Source organism: Bombus flavifrons, chromosome 5 (assembly GCF_040668555.2).
Source record: "Bombus flavifrons isolate JBK064 chromosome 5, iyBomFlav1_principal, whole genome shotgun sequence".
Classification (NCBI taxonomy): domain Eukaryota; kingdom Metazoa; phylum Arthropoda; class Insecta; order Hymenoptera; family Apidae; genus Bombus; species Bombus flavifrons.
In genome coordinates this window covers 12,420,686-12,435,456 of record NC_138446.1, presented here as the reverse complement: position 1 = coordinate 12,435,456, position 14,771 = coordinate 12,420,686, and the positions used below count along the sequence as shown (strand labels likewise).

General features: G+C 35.5%; 2 protein-coding genes across 4 annotated transcripts in view; both read left to right on the top strand.

Annotated features, from left to right (window-relative positions):
• LOC138179615 (uncharacterized) overlaps positions 1–6,179 on the top strand; it is a 33,273-nt gene extending 27,094 nt beyond the window's left edge. Inside the window, exon 2 of the mRNA XM_069112581.1 lies at positions 311–6,179. Coding sequence (XP_068968682.1) covers positions 311–521 — 211 coding nt within the window. The 3' untranslated portion in view covers positions 522–6,179. The remainder of the gene's footprint in view (positions 1–310) is intronic.
• A 990-nt stretch (positions 6,180–7,169) lies between these two features.
• LOC138179617 (DNA ligase 1) overlaps positions 7,170–14,771 on the top strand; it is a 35,273-nt gene continuing 27,671 nt past the window's right edge. Inside the window, exons 1-2 of one of the 3 annotated variants that reach the window (XM_069112584.1) lie at positions 7,170–7,450; positions 8,779–9,926. In XM_069112584.1, coding sequence (XP_068968685.1) covers positions 8,971–9,926 — 956 coding nt within the window. In that variant the 5' untranslated portion in view covers positions 7,170–7,450; positions 8,779–8,970. Of the gene's footprint in view, positions 8,293–8,778; positions 9,927–14,771 lie in introns of all 3 variants that reach the window. The other 2 variants (XM_069112582.1, XM_069112583.1) reach the window with 2 other exon arrangements.

Genomic DNA, 14,771 nt, shown 5'->3' with positions numbered 1-14,771 from the left:
GTTATTGTAAGTCGATTACTCTCTGTTCCGCTGAAAAAAAAGTTGTGTCTACATTTTTATTGTCATCGAAACACGTACTACACGAGGCAGAAAAAAAGTAACGATCATAAAGTAACCACCTACGACCAGTTTTCGTAACATTACGTAATTAAAACGGTATTTTCGCTCGGACTGGCGCATACATAGCTCATTGCCGGTAAATAGTCGCAAGTCAAATCACGGTCATCAAACGCCCACGTGTCGCGAATACCCATGCAAGAATTCACTCGACATTGTGAAAGTAATCGTACGTCCTGTTTTTGGTTCACAGCCAGAAGAGGCCGCAACAGCAACAACAATACCAGCAGCAACCACAGCATCATCAGCATCAGCACCAACACCACAATCATCAGCAACAGAATCAGAATCAACAGCAACGTCAGAGTCAACATCAACACCACAATCACCAGCACCAGCAACAACATCAGCACCAGCACCAACATCAACACCCCTCCTGGCATAGGACTACTTTAGCGTCCTGACCACTGTGACCTTGACCCTGACCGCAAGTCGAATAGTCCTAGTAAAAGAAAAGAAAGGAACCTTCTCGCTAGCGAAGAAGCGCATCCACGAGATCCCTTTAGCGGTTCTCGAAAATCGAGTCAGAGAAGAAGAAGAAGATCCATCAAACCCACAAGGAAATACAGGAAGAATGTTCCACGTGGCCGATCGACGTTCCTACAGACGTTGAACATCCTCGTCAACCTATTCACCGTGATACTCCTCTTCAAAGACCTTCGCTTTGATCATCATTGCTGCACAGATTTCCCTTGTATCACGTCAGAGAGCCGCTGCACTCATCGTGATTTCCTCTCCATAGAGAGCCTTTCTCTATCTCTCCCTCTCTGTCGTGAGTCCGTTTGTAGAGACCTTTTGCGTGTGTGATCGTTTTCGTGGAGTTTCCGATTCTTTCTGCCGAAACACCCTCCTTCTTTCATTTGACGATAGAAATGCAATGCTTGTTTCAGATTCACATCGACCGGTATATCCCTATGGTAGTTGTTAATTGTGTTGGTCGTGTCAAGTCGCGTCAATAGAATTTCGTTTCGTAGAGAATTTTTCCGTTCGTTGACAAGACTCGTCACTTCGTCGACCGATCGTAGGCGACGGAAAATATTTTTTCTACAATCTGCATGCAATAATTAACAATTCTTCTGTTATTTATAGAACGTTCGTTCTTGTTAATATTTGAAAATACAATTTCGTTGATCGTCGTACGAGGGAGGGAGTAACAGCTTCTAAACGCACGAAACGCGGTAGAAAATACAAGTTCTCTCGTCAATGATACTTCTTTTAAGTTCATCGTACTTTAGACGGACGAGTACGTAGTAACCAGAGCAACAGTGCAATACGCGAACGCCGTGACGAGACGAAAGTTTTCATATCGTAGATACCTTCAAATTTGTTTCGTTAATTCTTAAGAGAGAAATTTGCTTGTTACAAATTGTCACGCACCTGACATGCGAAAGATTGTTCTTTGTGATTCCCTTTTGCGAAAGATGGATAACGCTTTTCGATTTGCAGTATCGGATTGGGCTCGAAGGCTCGATTTCTGTCCTCGTGAAATAGTAAAACGGTTATATGACTCGTTCGTTCCTTTAGAAGAAATAGATCGATCCATTGTAGCGAATAGCAAAAGATATTTAACCGCTAAGCGATAGCATATTAAAATTCTAATAGAAATACGAGCGTGAATATCGGGAACAGAATGTAAATAAAATTCGCGTGTTTATCGTGGTGTGTAAGGAATAAGTGCAATGTATCATAAATGAATGTAATTTCGTAGAATTCTGATGGAACTGTACGATACGTATCTATAGGCAAAGCTGTATAAAGATACGCGTTGTCTTTAAAACACAGTGAGATCGTTGTTTCGTTTCGAATAATTTCACGTTCATTCGCATAACCCTTTTACTCGTGCGATCTAAATATTACGGCTAAGTTCGAACATTGTTTAATTTAAATTCTCATTTGACTTATTAATCGCCTAATTAGTCAACGAGTCAGTGACTTATTAGTCAACGTGTCAGTTATTGTTTTAACATTTTAATCGGTTAATCTCCGCGTGAGAAACATCGTTACATAGCCAGAATTATATTTTGTCGTCGAATCCAACGTAACGATTGCGTAATCTACGCGAAAATCGTCTTTCACCCTCTATAATTAATCGGAAATTTACGATCTATAATACGTATGTATATTGGCACAAAAATTATAGTGTCCCATCTTGAACTGAGAATTCGGAATTAATAATAAACAATGAATCAATTATTCGATGGCGGGGCAATGAGAACGACGATATAATACGATGTCTGGACGAGTAAATAAAATAGGACACTAAATATATAGATATCTATGTACGTATATGTATATAGCTATGTAACTTGAATATCATACGACGTTATAGAGGGTTACTGAACTGTATCTGGTGAATCGTTTCGCCCGAAATTAAGTTCTATGTTTCGTTTCGCTGTTTTTCATCGATTCGACGGTTGATTTTGATATTGTTGTTACTCGACCATTGTTGTAATTATTTCGTACTATAAATGACTATTTTGTCGAGCAAAGTAGTAGGCGATAATACATAAGATGTGCATAAGCGACGAAACGTGCAATAGTTTTCAATTCGATCATTTCGCATGGATCGTCACGGCGATCGTGAACTCTTCTCACGATCCTATCAACGGAGACACTAACACGATTCGAACGAACGTTTTCATCCTGTATCTAAGTCGAATTTACATGCAACAAGTAAAACATGTTGATCTTGCCGCTAGCATTTATGCAAATTAATGAGAGGCATTAATATGCCGCATAGATAATCTTGACTATGCAAACAGGAATATTACGAAAGAATTTGAGTGAAGAATCGATCGAGAAATATTAATTCGTGCGGCATGCATATTTATTTAAAACACGAAGATAACGGATGAAGAAGGGGATCATTTCGAAAGTATCGGTCTTAAAAATCAATAAAGCCAGTCCTTTCGTATCGCTGGCCACGAACAACTTAATATAGCTACAACTAATTAGGTCAAATCAATTTTTTATAGCCTACATCCGTTAAGGTTTAAATTGTCCCGTGAACTAGTTCGTTGGAATATTCTTGATAACAATTTATTTACGCATAAATTAAATAGCGTTAAAGTGGAAGATGAAAAGACGAAGGATAATGAATATCGATCGAATGAACACAAATATGAGACATTGTTAGTCATAGAAATCTGTGTGATCGATTAACGACAAAATATGATTATTCTTTAAGGAACCGATAATTATAATGCTATTTACCATTTCTTGATCACAAAATATATTTCTAAATCGATAATAGATTAACATTGAAATTTATGAGATTCAAATTGCGAATAGAAAGGAGTTGAATCCGACCATGATAGAAGTAAAAAGAAAAAGAGATTATTCATTACCTACAAACATTAAAAGGAGATACAATCTTGCATCGTTTTAACGAACTAAACGCGGAAACATATCTTACCTAATTGTCATTTAATAAATATGTATCCGACGCTTTCCTATTTTTCGCGTTAAAAGTTTCAAGTTAAAGCATTATAGTAAATCTTCTACGAATATCTTGTGTTCCTGCAAGCAAATCATCTTTTCGTATAGATTGTAAGTACCTGTAATTATCGACTACGTTGTTATCTCAAAGTATAATCACATTTTGCTCGAAAGAATTAACGTTCGTACATGTATATGGTTTGTTTGTTTTACTTCTGTGTGTAAACTCGACTCCAACAAACAAGACATTAAGCCGTTTAACACGTTATTTACAATCACGACTAGGTATCAAAAAATTATAAGGAAAAGGAAAGAAATGACTAAGTATGCGCGTCTGAAATGACGGAAACAGGTGCTATTCGATAGATAAAAAGGAAAACGATAATGTATTTCGGTGAACAGAAAGCACGAAAGAAGCGTATATAGGTAGATGATTTAGGTAGAGAAAATATTTTACATAACGTACACATAGGGCACGCAGATGTATCGTGTAATAAAATATCCGCGATTGAGTGTACCTATGCATGCACGAAAAACGACCCCTTAAATATTTCTCGGTATTTGTCGACGCTTTGCGATCTATAATCCAGTAGAATATACGATATATTTTCTGATTATACCTCAGAGAGAGTAGCCATAAAATGGTAATAATTTACCTCGATGGTAGTCGGATGAAATATTAACTAAGCAAACTTTGGCATAATAGTACCTGCGAATTTGTTACCTTATTTACGATATTTCAGATAAAATGCTAACCGGGCAAATTGTGGCACGTTGAACGACAATTCCGTGCGATATTATAAAGCATAATGTGTACACGACTATACTTCAACAAAATTATCTGATTACTGTAGCGAATCAAATTGCTCTCTTATACAGAGGACGAATATCAAAATTAGAAATATAATTTGTAATTTAAGCTATCGTAATGTACGGTATAACCAGCGAGTATATATCTATAGTAAAAATCGATTGCCACTACGTCACTTCTACGTTGCCTTGAACCTGACAAGGTATATTCGCTATAATGAAATTATTCAAATCCGTTTAAACAGAAATTATACAACATTCGTGTGTTTAACTTTCAAACGTTCTACATTTGTAACGCTGTGTTAATATTTCGTCTGAACTCGTAAGAAATTATTTCGTATCCGTTTGGCAAATAATGATAACGTTAATTAAAAATGAAAAATGAAAAAACAAATCAAACGCGCGAATGATATATCATTGAACCGTTAGAGTCCGCGAGAGAGTTCGCAAATATCAAAACGGCAAACACCGAGAATGTCGATCATTGTCAAAAAGAATTCGAATAACTCTGCTGCGACTGGAATAAGAAGAGGAAAAGCCGACATTTCCACGGGACAAGGTTTCATAAACGGAATTGTATACTATTAATGAGCGTATCCAAAATAGATGATACATTCGATGTCCGATTATTACATGTTCCCGATCTGCAGTTAACAGGTTGCCGTACATCATTCTGTTTTGTTAATCTTACTTTCCACGATTTATGGATGAGGAAAATGTGCTATATCACGCAAAGTCAAACGAGCGTGTTAAATAATTCAATATGTTATACGTATGTTAGATTCTTAACGAGTTTGCAAAGAACATACTCGATAAAATGTGCAATACATAGTTATTTCTTCGCGAAAGCATCGAAACGATTCGATTACCCAGCAATGTAACGTATATTTAATGAATATCTTTCAAAAGATTTACGAATATTTTTTTATTTATTGCGTGCAACTTAGTCTCGGCGAATGAAAATTAGTTTAATTTTTAAAGAACGGTTAATTGATTCTATCCGAGTTCAGATAAAATCCAATAGATATTTTATTGTAGGAAGAAAATAAAATGGAAAATAATTTAATTTCTAAGAAACCTATCGACGTGTGTACTTTTTAGTTGAAAAATATTTTGTTCTTAGCTTTCGTAAAAGTATTTTTTCTAGTGGAAATTAAAAACTCTCGAAAATCGAAAATTTCTCAAACTGTACGTGGAAGATGTTTATTCCCTATTGTGTAAAACTATCTTGAATATTTTTATTCAAACTATTATAATTAAAGTGCGGTGATTTATACAAATTCGTATTTTTATGACTATAATTTAAAAGATCGAATCTGGACAGAGATTTCTTTTATCTACTGAATATCGCAACAAATACAATTTGATTATTTTTTGGTTTTGCGTATTTTGCGCATTATGTGCATTTTTGAAACTTCAAATTTCCCAAAAATATAGAAAAATCCACAGCCTAATTGTAATTAAAAAGCATTTAGATTGAGACTGAAACGAGACTGCTCGACATCGTGTTTACTGCGATCGTGGTTTACAATACTAATTATCATCACTACCCTCACTACCACGTGGCACGTGGAATGTATAGATTTATACTTGTTTGTTTATTTATTGTTAGGTAGCAAACACGATGGTAACCATGAACGAAAGATTCGTGGTACAGAGAGAAGCCAACTTTTAGATCAACCTTGACTGTTTAGCCTTTAGATTTTATTAGCTTTATAAGAACGACTAAAATATTATTTTGTTGATATATATATTGTACGACATTATTGATTATAAATCATAAATAACCTGTAAATATACAAGACCAATACAATGTCTTTTACGTTACTTGAAAATATATCCACATAATCCTTCTACCTATATATATATATGACAAAAATATGCATATTTGCTATATTTGTCAATAATATAATATCAAGGAGTAACAATATAATTTGTTACTAAAAATAAAATTTGTTTCACTTGCAACTAGACATTATTTATATACATATTTCCAATTAAATTGACCAAATTGACCAAGTAATAAGTTTTAACTTATTTTTAATGCAAAACGTGCCATCTCTTTTTATCTATAAATATCAGAAATGCTTAAATAATAATATCCCTTTTACGCAACTATATGTAAAATATGTAAAATGATTTTGCAAATTTTAGTCTTAACGTTTTAATAAATGCATGAATATATTTATGAACCATATTTCGAAGAAACTATTAATATATTAAGATAAGTTAAATAGAGAAAACGATGAAAGGTATTGGAACATACATATCTAGGGAAAGCTACATATATGCGATAGAAGCAGATAATACACAAATTTCAATAAATACAGTATCGATAAAAACTTGCAATATATTTTATAATGAATATTCGTAATCTGTTGAAATATGTCTTCGACGTAATTTTATAGTTTCACAATAACGGAGCGAATAAAATAATTTTAACAAATAAGATTAATAATAATTTAGAATACCTTTTCGACTTTGAAATAATATTTTCCTAATAAATAAGTAACTTTTAAAATTAACGTTCCCAAAGCAAAGTGCATACAAGCATTCTATCTTATCAGATTTAAAATTGGCGCCACTATCACATGTGTTATGGAGAGATTGATTATCTAGTGTCTTAAATTGTTTTTAGTTTCAATATCGATTAAATGATAAATTTTCAAAAATGCTTCCCGGTATTCGCCATAATACATTTACAAATAACAACGATATTTAAATATAAAAGAAAAAAGTGTGAAGCAAAAAAATGCGAATGACAAGAATATACACTATATCGTAGAACGGCCATTTTGTTGGGAACACGCGCGCGCGGCTTGGTCACAAACGAAAAATAGTCCGAGTATAGTGTGCCGCGAGTACGTAGAATTTTTCTGCTGTGTGAATCGTTTGCGGTGTTTTTTGTGCGAAAATTGTATCGTTAACTTGAATCGAGTCCTGTGACAATTTTATATCGTGTTCACGTTCCACGGAAGGCGTCGCTGTCAAAGAAACGTGTAAACGCGTTTGATTGGTCGGAACAAAAAAATCCGCGAAGATGCAGTCGGCACGAAATGCTACATAATGCGACGCAAATACACCAGTATGTACAATGGTTGGCTTAAACTATGTCGTGATGTTTTTTCGAACAGAAAATACAATCGTGTATAGGTATTTGATTCGTGGACGTTTAACACGCGTATAATACTAGGTAAATCAGACTAAGCACGTCGGTTTACTATACGTACGCACAGAAATACATGCATGCACACATAAACGCATACTTCAAAGAGGTAGAGGTCACTAGCCTTACGTACCACGGGGTCGTGTTCTCATTTTACTTCGGTATCGTGAAAACTTCTTTTTAAGTAATATTAGTATATTGTCTTCATTGGATTGCTTTCGTGACCGTCAGCCATAATGTAAAAATACGAGTACCCTTTGAAACAGAGAGAGAAAGACGGAAAAAGGCATATATACAACAGGGTTGACTGACACGTCCCTGTGACTTTATACTCTTTTTAGTGTGCAGTATTTTATGTGCCTTCTCTATTTGCTCTTTCCTATTTTAATACTGATTACATGTATTCGAGATTTCCACTTATTGAGATCGCCATTCTTTCATTCCTGTGCATTTTCGGCTCACTATCGTAATCGTATTGTCAAGGAGGAAATAAGTGAGGTTATGAACGTGTCGCCCAATAATGTTATACCTCGATAGTGTCATTAAGTAACTTTCGAGTCAAACAAATGTCACGATTTATTCTAAAGTGCATTTTATATAGTGAATATCAAGTGGATTCGTCAGCATAAAGTGAAAAACATATAACAGAAGGTAATTTATAATATCTGAGATACAACTCTTATAACTTTACGCAAAATACTAAGTCTTCGTTGGCAAAACATGATAAAGATGGCATATAAATAAACTACAGTTTTCTTTGTGTAAACTATGATATTTTGATGTAATCTATAATTTTTATGTTCATGAAATTAGCGGAAAATTTCGTTTCTGCACGTAGAAATGGTGACATAGATATCGAGACATCATTTATGCAGAATAGGATTTGCTTAAACATCAGTGATTAATTGCTACAAAGTTCAATGTTACCATAGCTCAATATTCAAAACTTTTGCGTCATTGCAAACCACGAGCTAAAACTGGAGATAATTATAGAGTATCGATATTTTAAGTACGCTGATATCGTGCAGTTTCTTTACACGTTTATGATACAATGTTTTCAACGATACTGTACGTTTCTAACCTCAAATTTTAACGTAAATTTTTATTTGAGGATTCGCTTTTACCGACCATCGGTCGATAGAAGAGGTTATGAGAAAGTTATTCGTAAAATGTAAAATGTAAATTATTTGTTATTTATCTAATTAAAGTATTTGTTATAATTAATTAATGTATTATATTTTTTACAGAATAAAAATGAAACATACAAATGGATAATATATTACTCGAAAGAAAGACTTCATAATTCAATTTGTCGATATATGCTCATATGGTAACATGATAACAGTGAATTTGATATACCTCAAAAATTCATCATTATTTAAATATTTATACATATTTGAATATTTCAAATGAATCTCTAAAAGCAACTAATATAAAAAATGGCGGAGAGTAAAATAGAAAACATGGATTTAATAAAAGTTGTAGATAAGGAGGAAGTATTAAATGATCCTACAACATCCATGAAAAAAGTGGAGGATAAAGAGATACAGGAAGTTTCTAATAAAAATGAATCGGAACTAGATGATTCTTATGAAAATGCTTTGAAAGTAGTTGCTGTCATTGATGTAAAAAAACAAGAATCAAGTTTAGATTCAGAAAACTCTAATAACATTGAAAATACTATGTCTGAAAATGAGAAACATACGAAAGAAGATGTAACAATGAATGCAAGACTAAAAGAAATGGATAACGAGGAGAACTCCAAACAAATAGAAAATTCGTCTTTAAAAGTTAAAGATATTAAAAATACTATTTCTGAAGAAGAAGAGACACTAAATGAAATATTAAAAGTAGTACATGAAAATTTAGGTTCAACAGAAGTCCGACAATTTGCTGCGGAACCTAAAAATTTGAAGCAAGAAAATAAAAGTGTTAATGAAGAAACTAAAGAACAGACAGACAGAGAGTCAAAGAAAGAAGATGTAGTAGAAACTACAAACGATGATACAGATGTTCTTATAATAAACGAATCTGTATCATCCAGGAGAAATTCTGATACTAAGCAATCCATGGAGATTGAACATATGGAAGTTGGAATAGTAGGCCCTCCTACAACTGTTAGTGAACTTATCAATGAAGAAGAACTCAGAGCCGAATCTGCATTATCGACTGATCAAAAGGTTGAGGTTCATGTAGCAGAATGGGTTCAGAATTCTGCTAAAGCCGAAGAATTAATTGGAGACGAAGAAGAGACCCCTATTAATGATGCTCAACCAGAGAAGAAGAATGTAAAAGAGAAGAGAACCAGAAAGAAGAAAAGTAACGATGTTCTTAATTTACCTAGTAGAAAATCTCAGAGAATTGTTAGCAACATCATCAAAAAAAGTATCAAATGGTGAGTAAAATTTTAAGCATTCTATTTTGTATAACATTAATTCATACTTTAAGAAATTATTTAGAATAGGAAATCTTAGATATTAATTCAAAATAAAGATTCTCGCTACATTGTTATTACATTTTGCAAAAAAAAGTGATTTATTGTCGTTGATCTATGATAGGGAAAATTAAATAAATGTAATATTTTCGATCGAATGAGATTTGCTTAACAAAAATTTTGTATAAAATTATTTAAACATTTCATGATTTTAACAGCTTTACGTGTATAAATTCAATTTTTGAAAGTTCCGGGTTTGTTGACTGATACAGAAGAGACGCACAATTGTTTTTCTAATTTATTTTTCTGTAAAATATCAGGATAGTCAAATAACTGAAGTCTTCTCTTATTTAGTTCCGTCTATTTTACCTTACTTTAAAAGAAGAAGAAATCTATCAAATAAAACGATAACGTCTTCTCTGAACGATCATTATCAGTAGTTAAAGATTATTGTTTCCCTATTTCGAAACGTACGTTTTCATTACGCGAACGTCATTACGGCTCGCGTTATCAAATTCCATCGGACGTCGTCGTCGCTCAATGTCGTCGGATGCTGATCAACGTTCCAATTACAAAATCGTTTGGTTCATGACGTTATTTCGCTGGTCCGCAATGGCACGAAGAAGCGTGCGCGCGCGTATGTATGCACGCGTGTATTTCGAAAGGAACACATCGCAATGAGGAATCGAGACACCGCGCGTAGAATCGTCTTTGTAACGAGGTTGCGGTCGTTACCGTGCACGTTCTCCGGCATGGAGAACGGCCGCTCACTCGCCACCGACAAATTCGATCGGCGGAAAGCGCTTCCACAGCGTCGCTCTACTTCCTTTTTTCGCCGTAATCGCCGATGCTGTCCAAGATTGGCGTTATCGGCCGATAAAGTCGGGATAAGAGAAGCATTGACGAGCGCGCAAACGCGCGCTAACGATGTGGAATCGGAGAAGTGGGAAAGAGAAAGAGAAAAAAAAGCGGGGAAAGAAATATTGACCATAGAACGATAAGCAACGCGGTAGTGTCGATAACAGGATGACTGTTCTGCCGCGCTTTCTCCTTCTTTTCTCGCTTACCTCCTATGTAGAACAAACAATCTTTCCCCTTTGTTTTTTTCTTTTCAAAGTGGAATTGCTTTATATGCTTAAATGAGTTTTTTAACGCATAACTATGTTGCTTATTCTTTCTTACTCGAAAATATTTACTAATACTTACTAATATTTACTATTTACTACTACGCGGTGCAATCTACGCGTGATACCGATAGGTCTTCGAATATTTCGTATCGTTGCAACAAGAAACAGACGAAAAGAGTGACGATCGAGTTTGGTCGTTAACCCCTTGCGCTCGGAATTGTACTTCCTCGAATTGATTGGTTACTCGGAAATCTCGCGATGGAGCATGAACCACCTCTTCGTATTTCGCTTATCAACCGGACATTTTTTTTAAATGGCGCATGTAATATTTGGCACATTATATGAAATGACTCAAATTAGCTTCCGAAAAAAGTTTCAAAGTTTCAAATTAGCTAATGAAACTTTGAAAATTATGTAGAAAACTAAAGCTTTCATATACGTATTCTCTTAGAGATAGAAGAAACCAACATTTACTACGTAGAACTATCAGTATAATCGATAAATAAATGTAACTGGAAATTTGTAATCATATCTAACGTATCTAAATATTCGATATCTGGTTTAAAAAACTTTTATATTTATCATACGAGCATACTACCTACATCAGTTTCGTTTTTTCGTTAAGAAATATCAACGAACATGGTATTAACATGTAATTGCGTCAACAAGAAACGTATAATAGTTATATTAACTCTTATCGCAAGGCAAAAGGAAGTTTATACGAGCAATCAGATTTTTAAGAAACATGGAATTTATTAAATTACGCGATCTGTCGTGGATGTATGAGTTAGTTGCGTTATATAAAGATTAAACGAGTCTAATACGAAGGTCATAACACCAGTGATGACAATCTTCTGCGCTACCATTTCTATTTACAACTCTTACGGTAGCGTTATCGATGTTGCTCGGTAAGGGTAGTAGATCAATTTATGATCTCCTCTAGGTATGCATATTAATGCTATACGTACGTGGGGAAAGAAATATAATAATTTTACGTAATAAGGATATAGTAGTCCAAACGTAAAGGAAATACAAAAGAAAATTCTCCATAATATTTTATTTTCCTCTATCTATCTTACTCTCCTGCAAACAATTGAAAATGAAATGCATATTTACAGTATTATCCAATTCCGCTTGAATAATTTCCTGAATGATTAAGTTCCCTTTTGAAGTTTCGTTTTATCCAACGAATAACGCAATAGTTAACGTAAGCATCGGATGTTTTCATGGAAGGAATGAAATCGCAACTTTTCATAATTACCCAAAACAAGTTTGTTTCGAGTTACGACCAGGAACTTTTGTAAAAGCTTCTCAAACAGCTGCAAAGCAACTTTCACCTTTACAAAAGCTTTTATATACTCTTGGTCGCTGGTCCGATGGCCGCTACGAAGACTTACTCTATACAAGAATAATCGTCGTTGCAAGAACGATATCGACATTGTTCCCACTAAAATACAGTTATTGTTTATTACCGAAATAATTTACAAAAGCAATTAGCAAAATAATACTATTTAGAGAAAACATTTTATTGTTTTATTGTGTTCCTACATTTCTTTTTCACATTATTGAATAACATTCCCATTATCGGCTAAAGCCTGCAGCAGGAAAGCTAAACAATAGCTCCAACCTTGGAATCGACTGTAAAGTTCGTTCAAGGACATAAAAACTACCTAAGCTATTCTCCTTCTTCCTCTTTCTATTCCCTTTATATCCATATATCGAAATATCGAAATCGATTCGAATCGTAACTGGTTTACCCTGCGTGTACCAAAACGTGACCTTGAACGACATTTCGTCCCGCAAATACACGATAGACCGTGATTAAAAACGTGACGTGTCTGGCAGCGAATCGCGTTGCATTAATTACATGCAGAGACCGTTTGCTTGTCTATCGGTTGGAAAGAACGCGTACCTTGGTGTCTGGTCCCAGGCCAAGGCTGATCTCACCCCGCAGCCCGGATGGAAGTGGAACGGTCTACGAGCGGGAGGGGCGTTAATCCCTGCGAACGGTACCATAGAAACGGTACCGGTGGGGTCGTTACGTGTGCCTGCCTGCAGACCAGCGGCGTCGAGCCACCACTCCGGGCTACTCTGGTACCAGATAGACGGTGGTGTGCGTGCGAGCGAGAGATCACGATATAATCCAGCCCAAGGCCCCTAAGAAAAGGGGAAGGTCTTCTTTGTCCCTCGGTCCCTCGGGCGAAGGACCGCACGGCCAGATGTCGGCTGACGGCGATCCTTGCGACTGCGTCGACATGCACGCACTCGTTCGTTCGCTGTGTCTCGCCTTACTCCGTCTTTCCAATCATCCACTGACGCACTTCCTTATCGATGTGTGCGCGTATGCGTGCGTTCCTCTCTCAACGTAGGCGTATATACGCAAGCGTACATACGCCCGCGATCCCGTGCCACCGCACGCTCACGGATATTGCGTATCCTTCGTGGGTATTTTTGGTGACCGTGTGCCGCTACCTCGGCCGTACCAACTTGGAACACGCGGTTTTCTGGAGGCGAGAGCATGCGAACCCTCGCCCTTTTTCAACCACGCTCTTGCGCATTGTTCCTTTATGACGGTGCACCGGAGGGCGGACGTGTCTCGTTAGGCTGAAAGGTGAACGCGAATTTTCACGGAGAAAAATGGTTACTGTTTCGAATACCTCGGGTGGTAGAGAATAGCACTAGGAATTATTTAGGTGATCAAACAACGTTCATCCTTAAAGCAAGGCAATTTCTGTTTGTATACGTTAATTTCTTTGGAAGGATATGATAATTTGTTGAAAATATTTTCGAAGCTTTATAGGCGTTAAATGATAATAAAACCGGCGTGAAAATGTTTTCTGATCTTCCTTTCTTTTTTTTTTTTTTTATTTCATAATAAACAACCTTTGGAAGAGACAATTAAAATTTTAATTAAAATTGTTTAATCGTAATAATCTGTAGGATATTCTGTCAGATGAGAAACGCGTTTCTTCGTTCTTGCTATTTCCTGATAGACAAGGCGGTGGTTCGTGGTCTCAGCTGTTCGAGGTTCTTCGGACGAGCGTACCAATGTCAGCTTAACAACGGAAAACAATTTGCGCTTATTCGTGGTAGAGTTTGTACTTTGCTAGTACGGACGATCTACTCAGCTATTGAAATCCCTTCTTTGTTGGTATATCGAGTCTTTCTTAGAATTTCCGAAGTGCCGGAATATGACTCGCTCAGTCAGGGTTCTTGTGCGACCTTGAATATTTGGTACCTGAAACCATAAAAATGCTTTGTCTTGAAGGGATAAGACTTTCCCCCTTCCCCTATTAGTACAAGAGAATTTTACAGCCAGAATGTCCGGAGAACCGACGATATTCTGAATAAGACGTATTTACAATATGCTTCGTAATTACTTTTAAGCGTCTGATTCGTTAGAAACATTATCAGTTAATTGATTTTCGCTGATTTATATGGTAGACTTTAGTGAATTTCGAAATAAAATTCTGTTTTGTTTTTCAATCCTATATTTTGTTGTTTTTTTTTTTTTTTTTTTATTTAATTCTTTACATTTACAATTTGTCCAGTTTGGACATTTGGTAGAATTTTCAATCTTATATGTCGACGTTAAAGTTGTAATAATGAATATCCTTATTGGTATACGATTTCTTCTTTCAATTTCATATTCATTTTTCTTAAAATCTTACAATTTTCT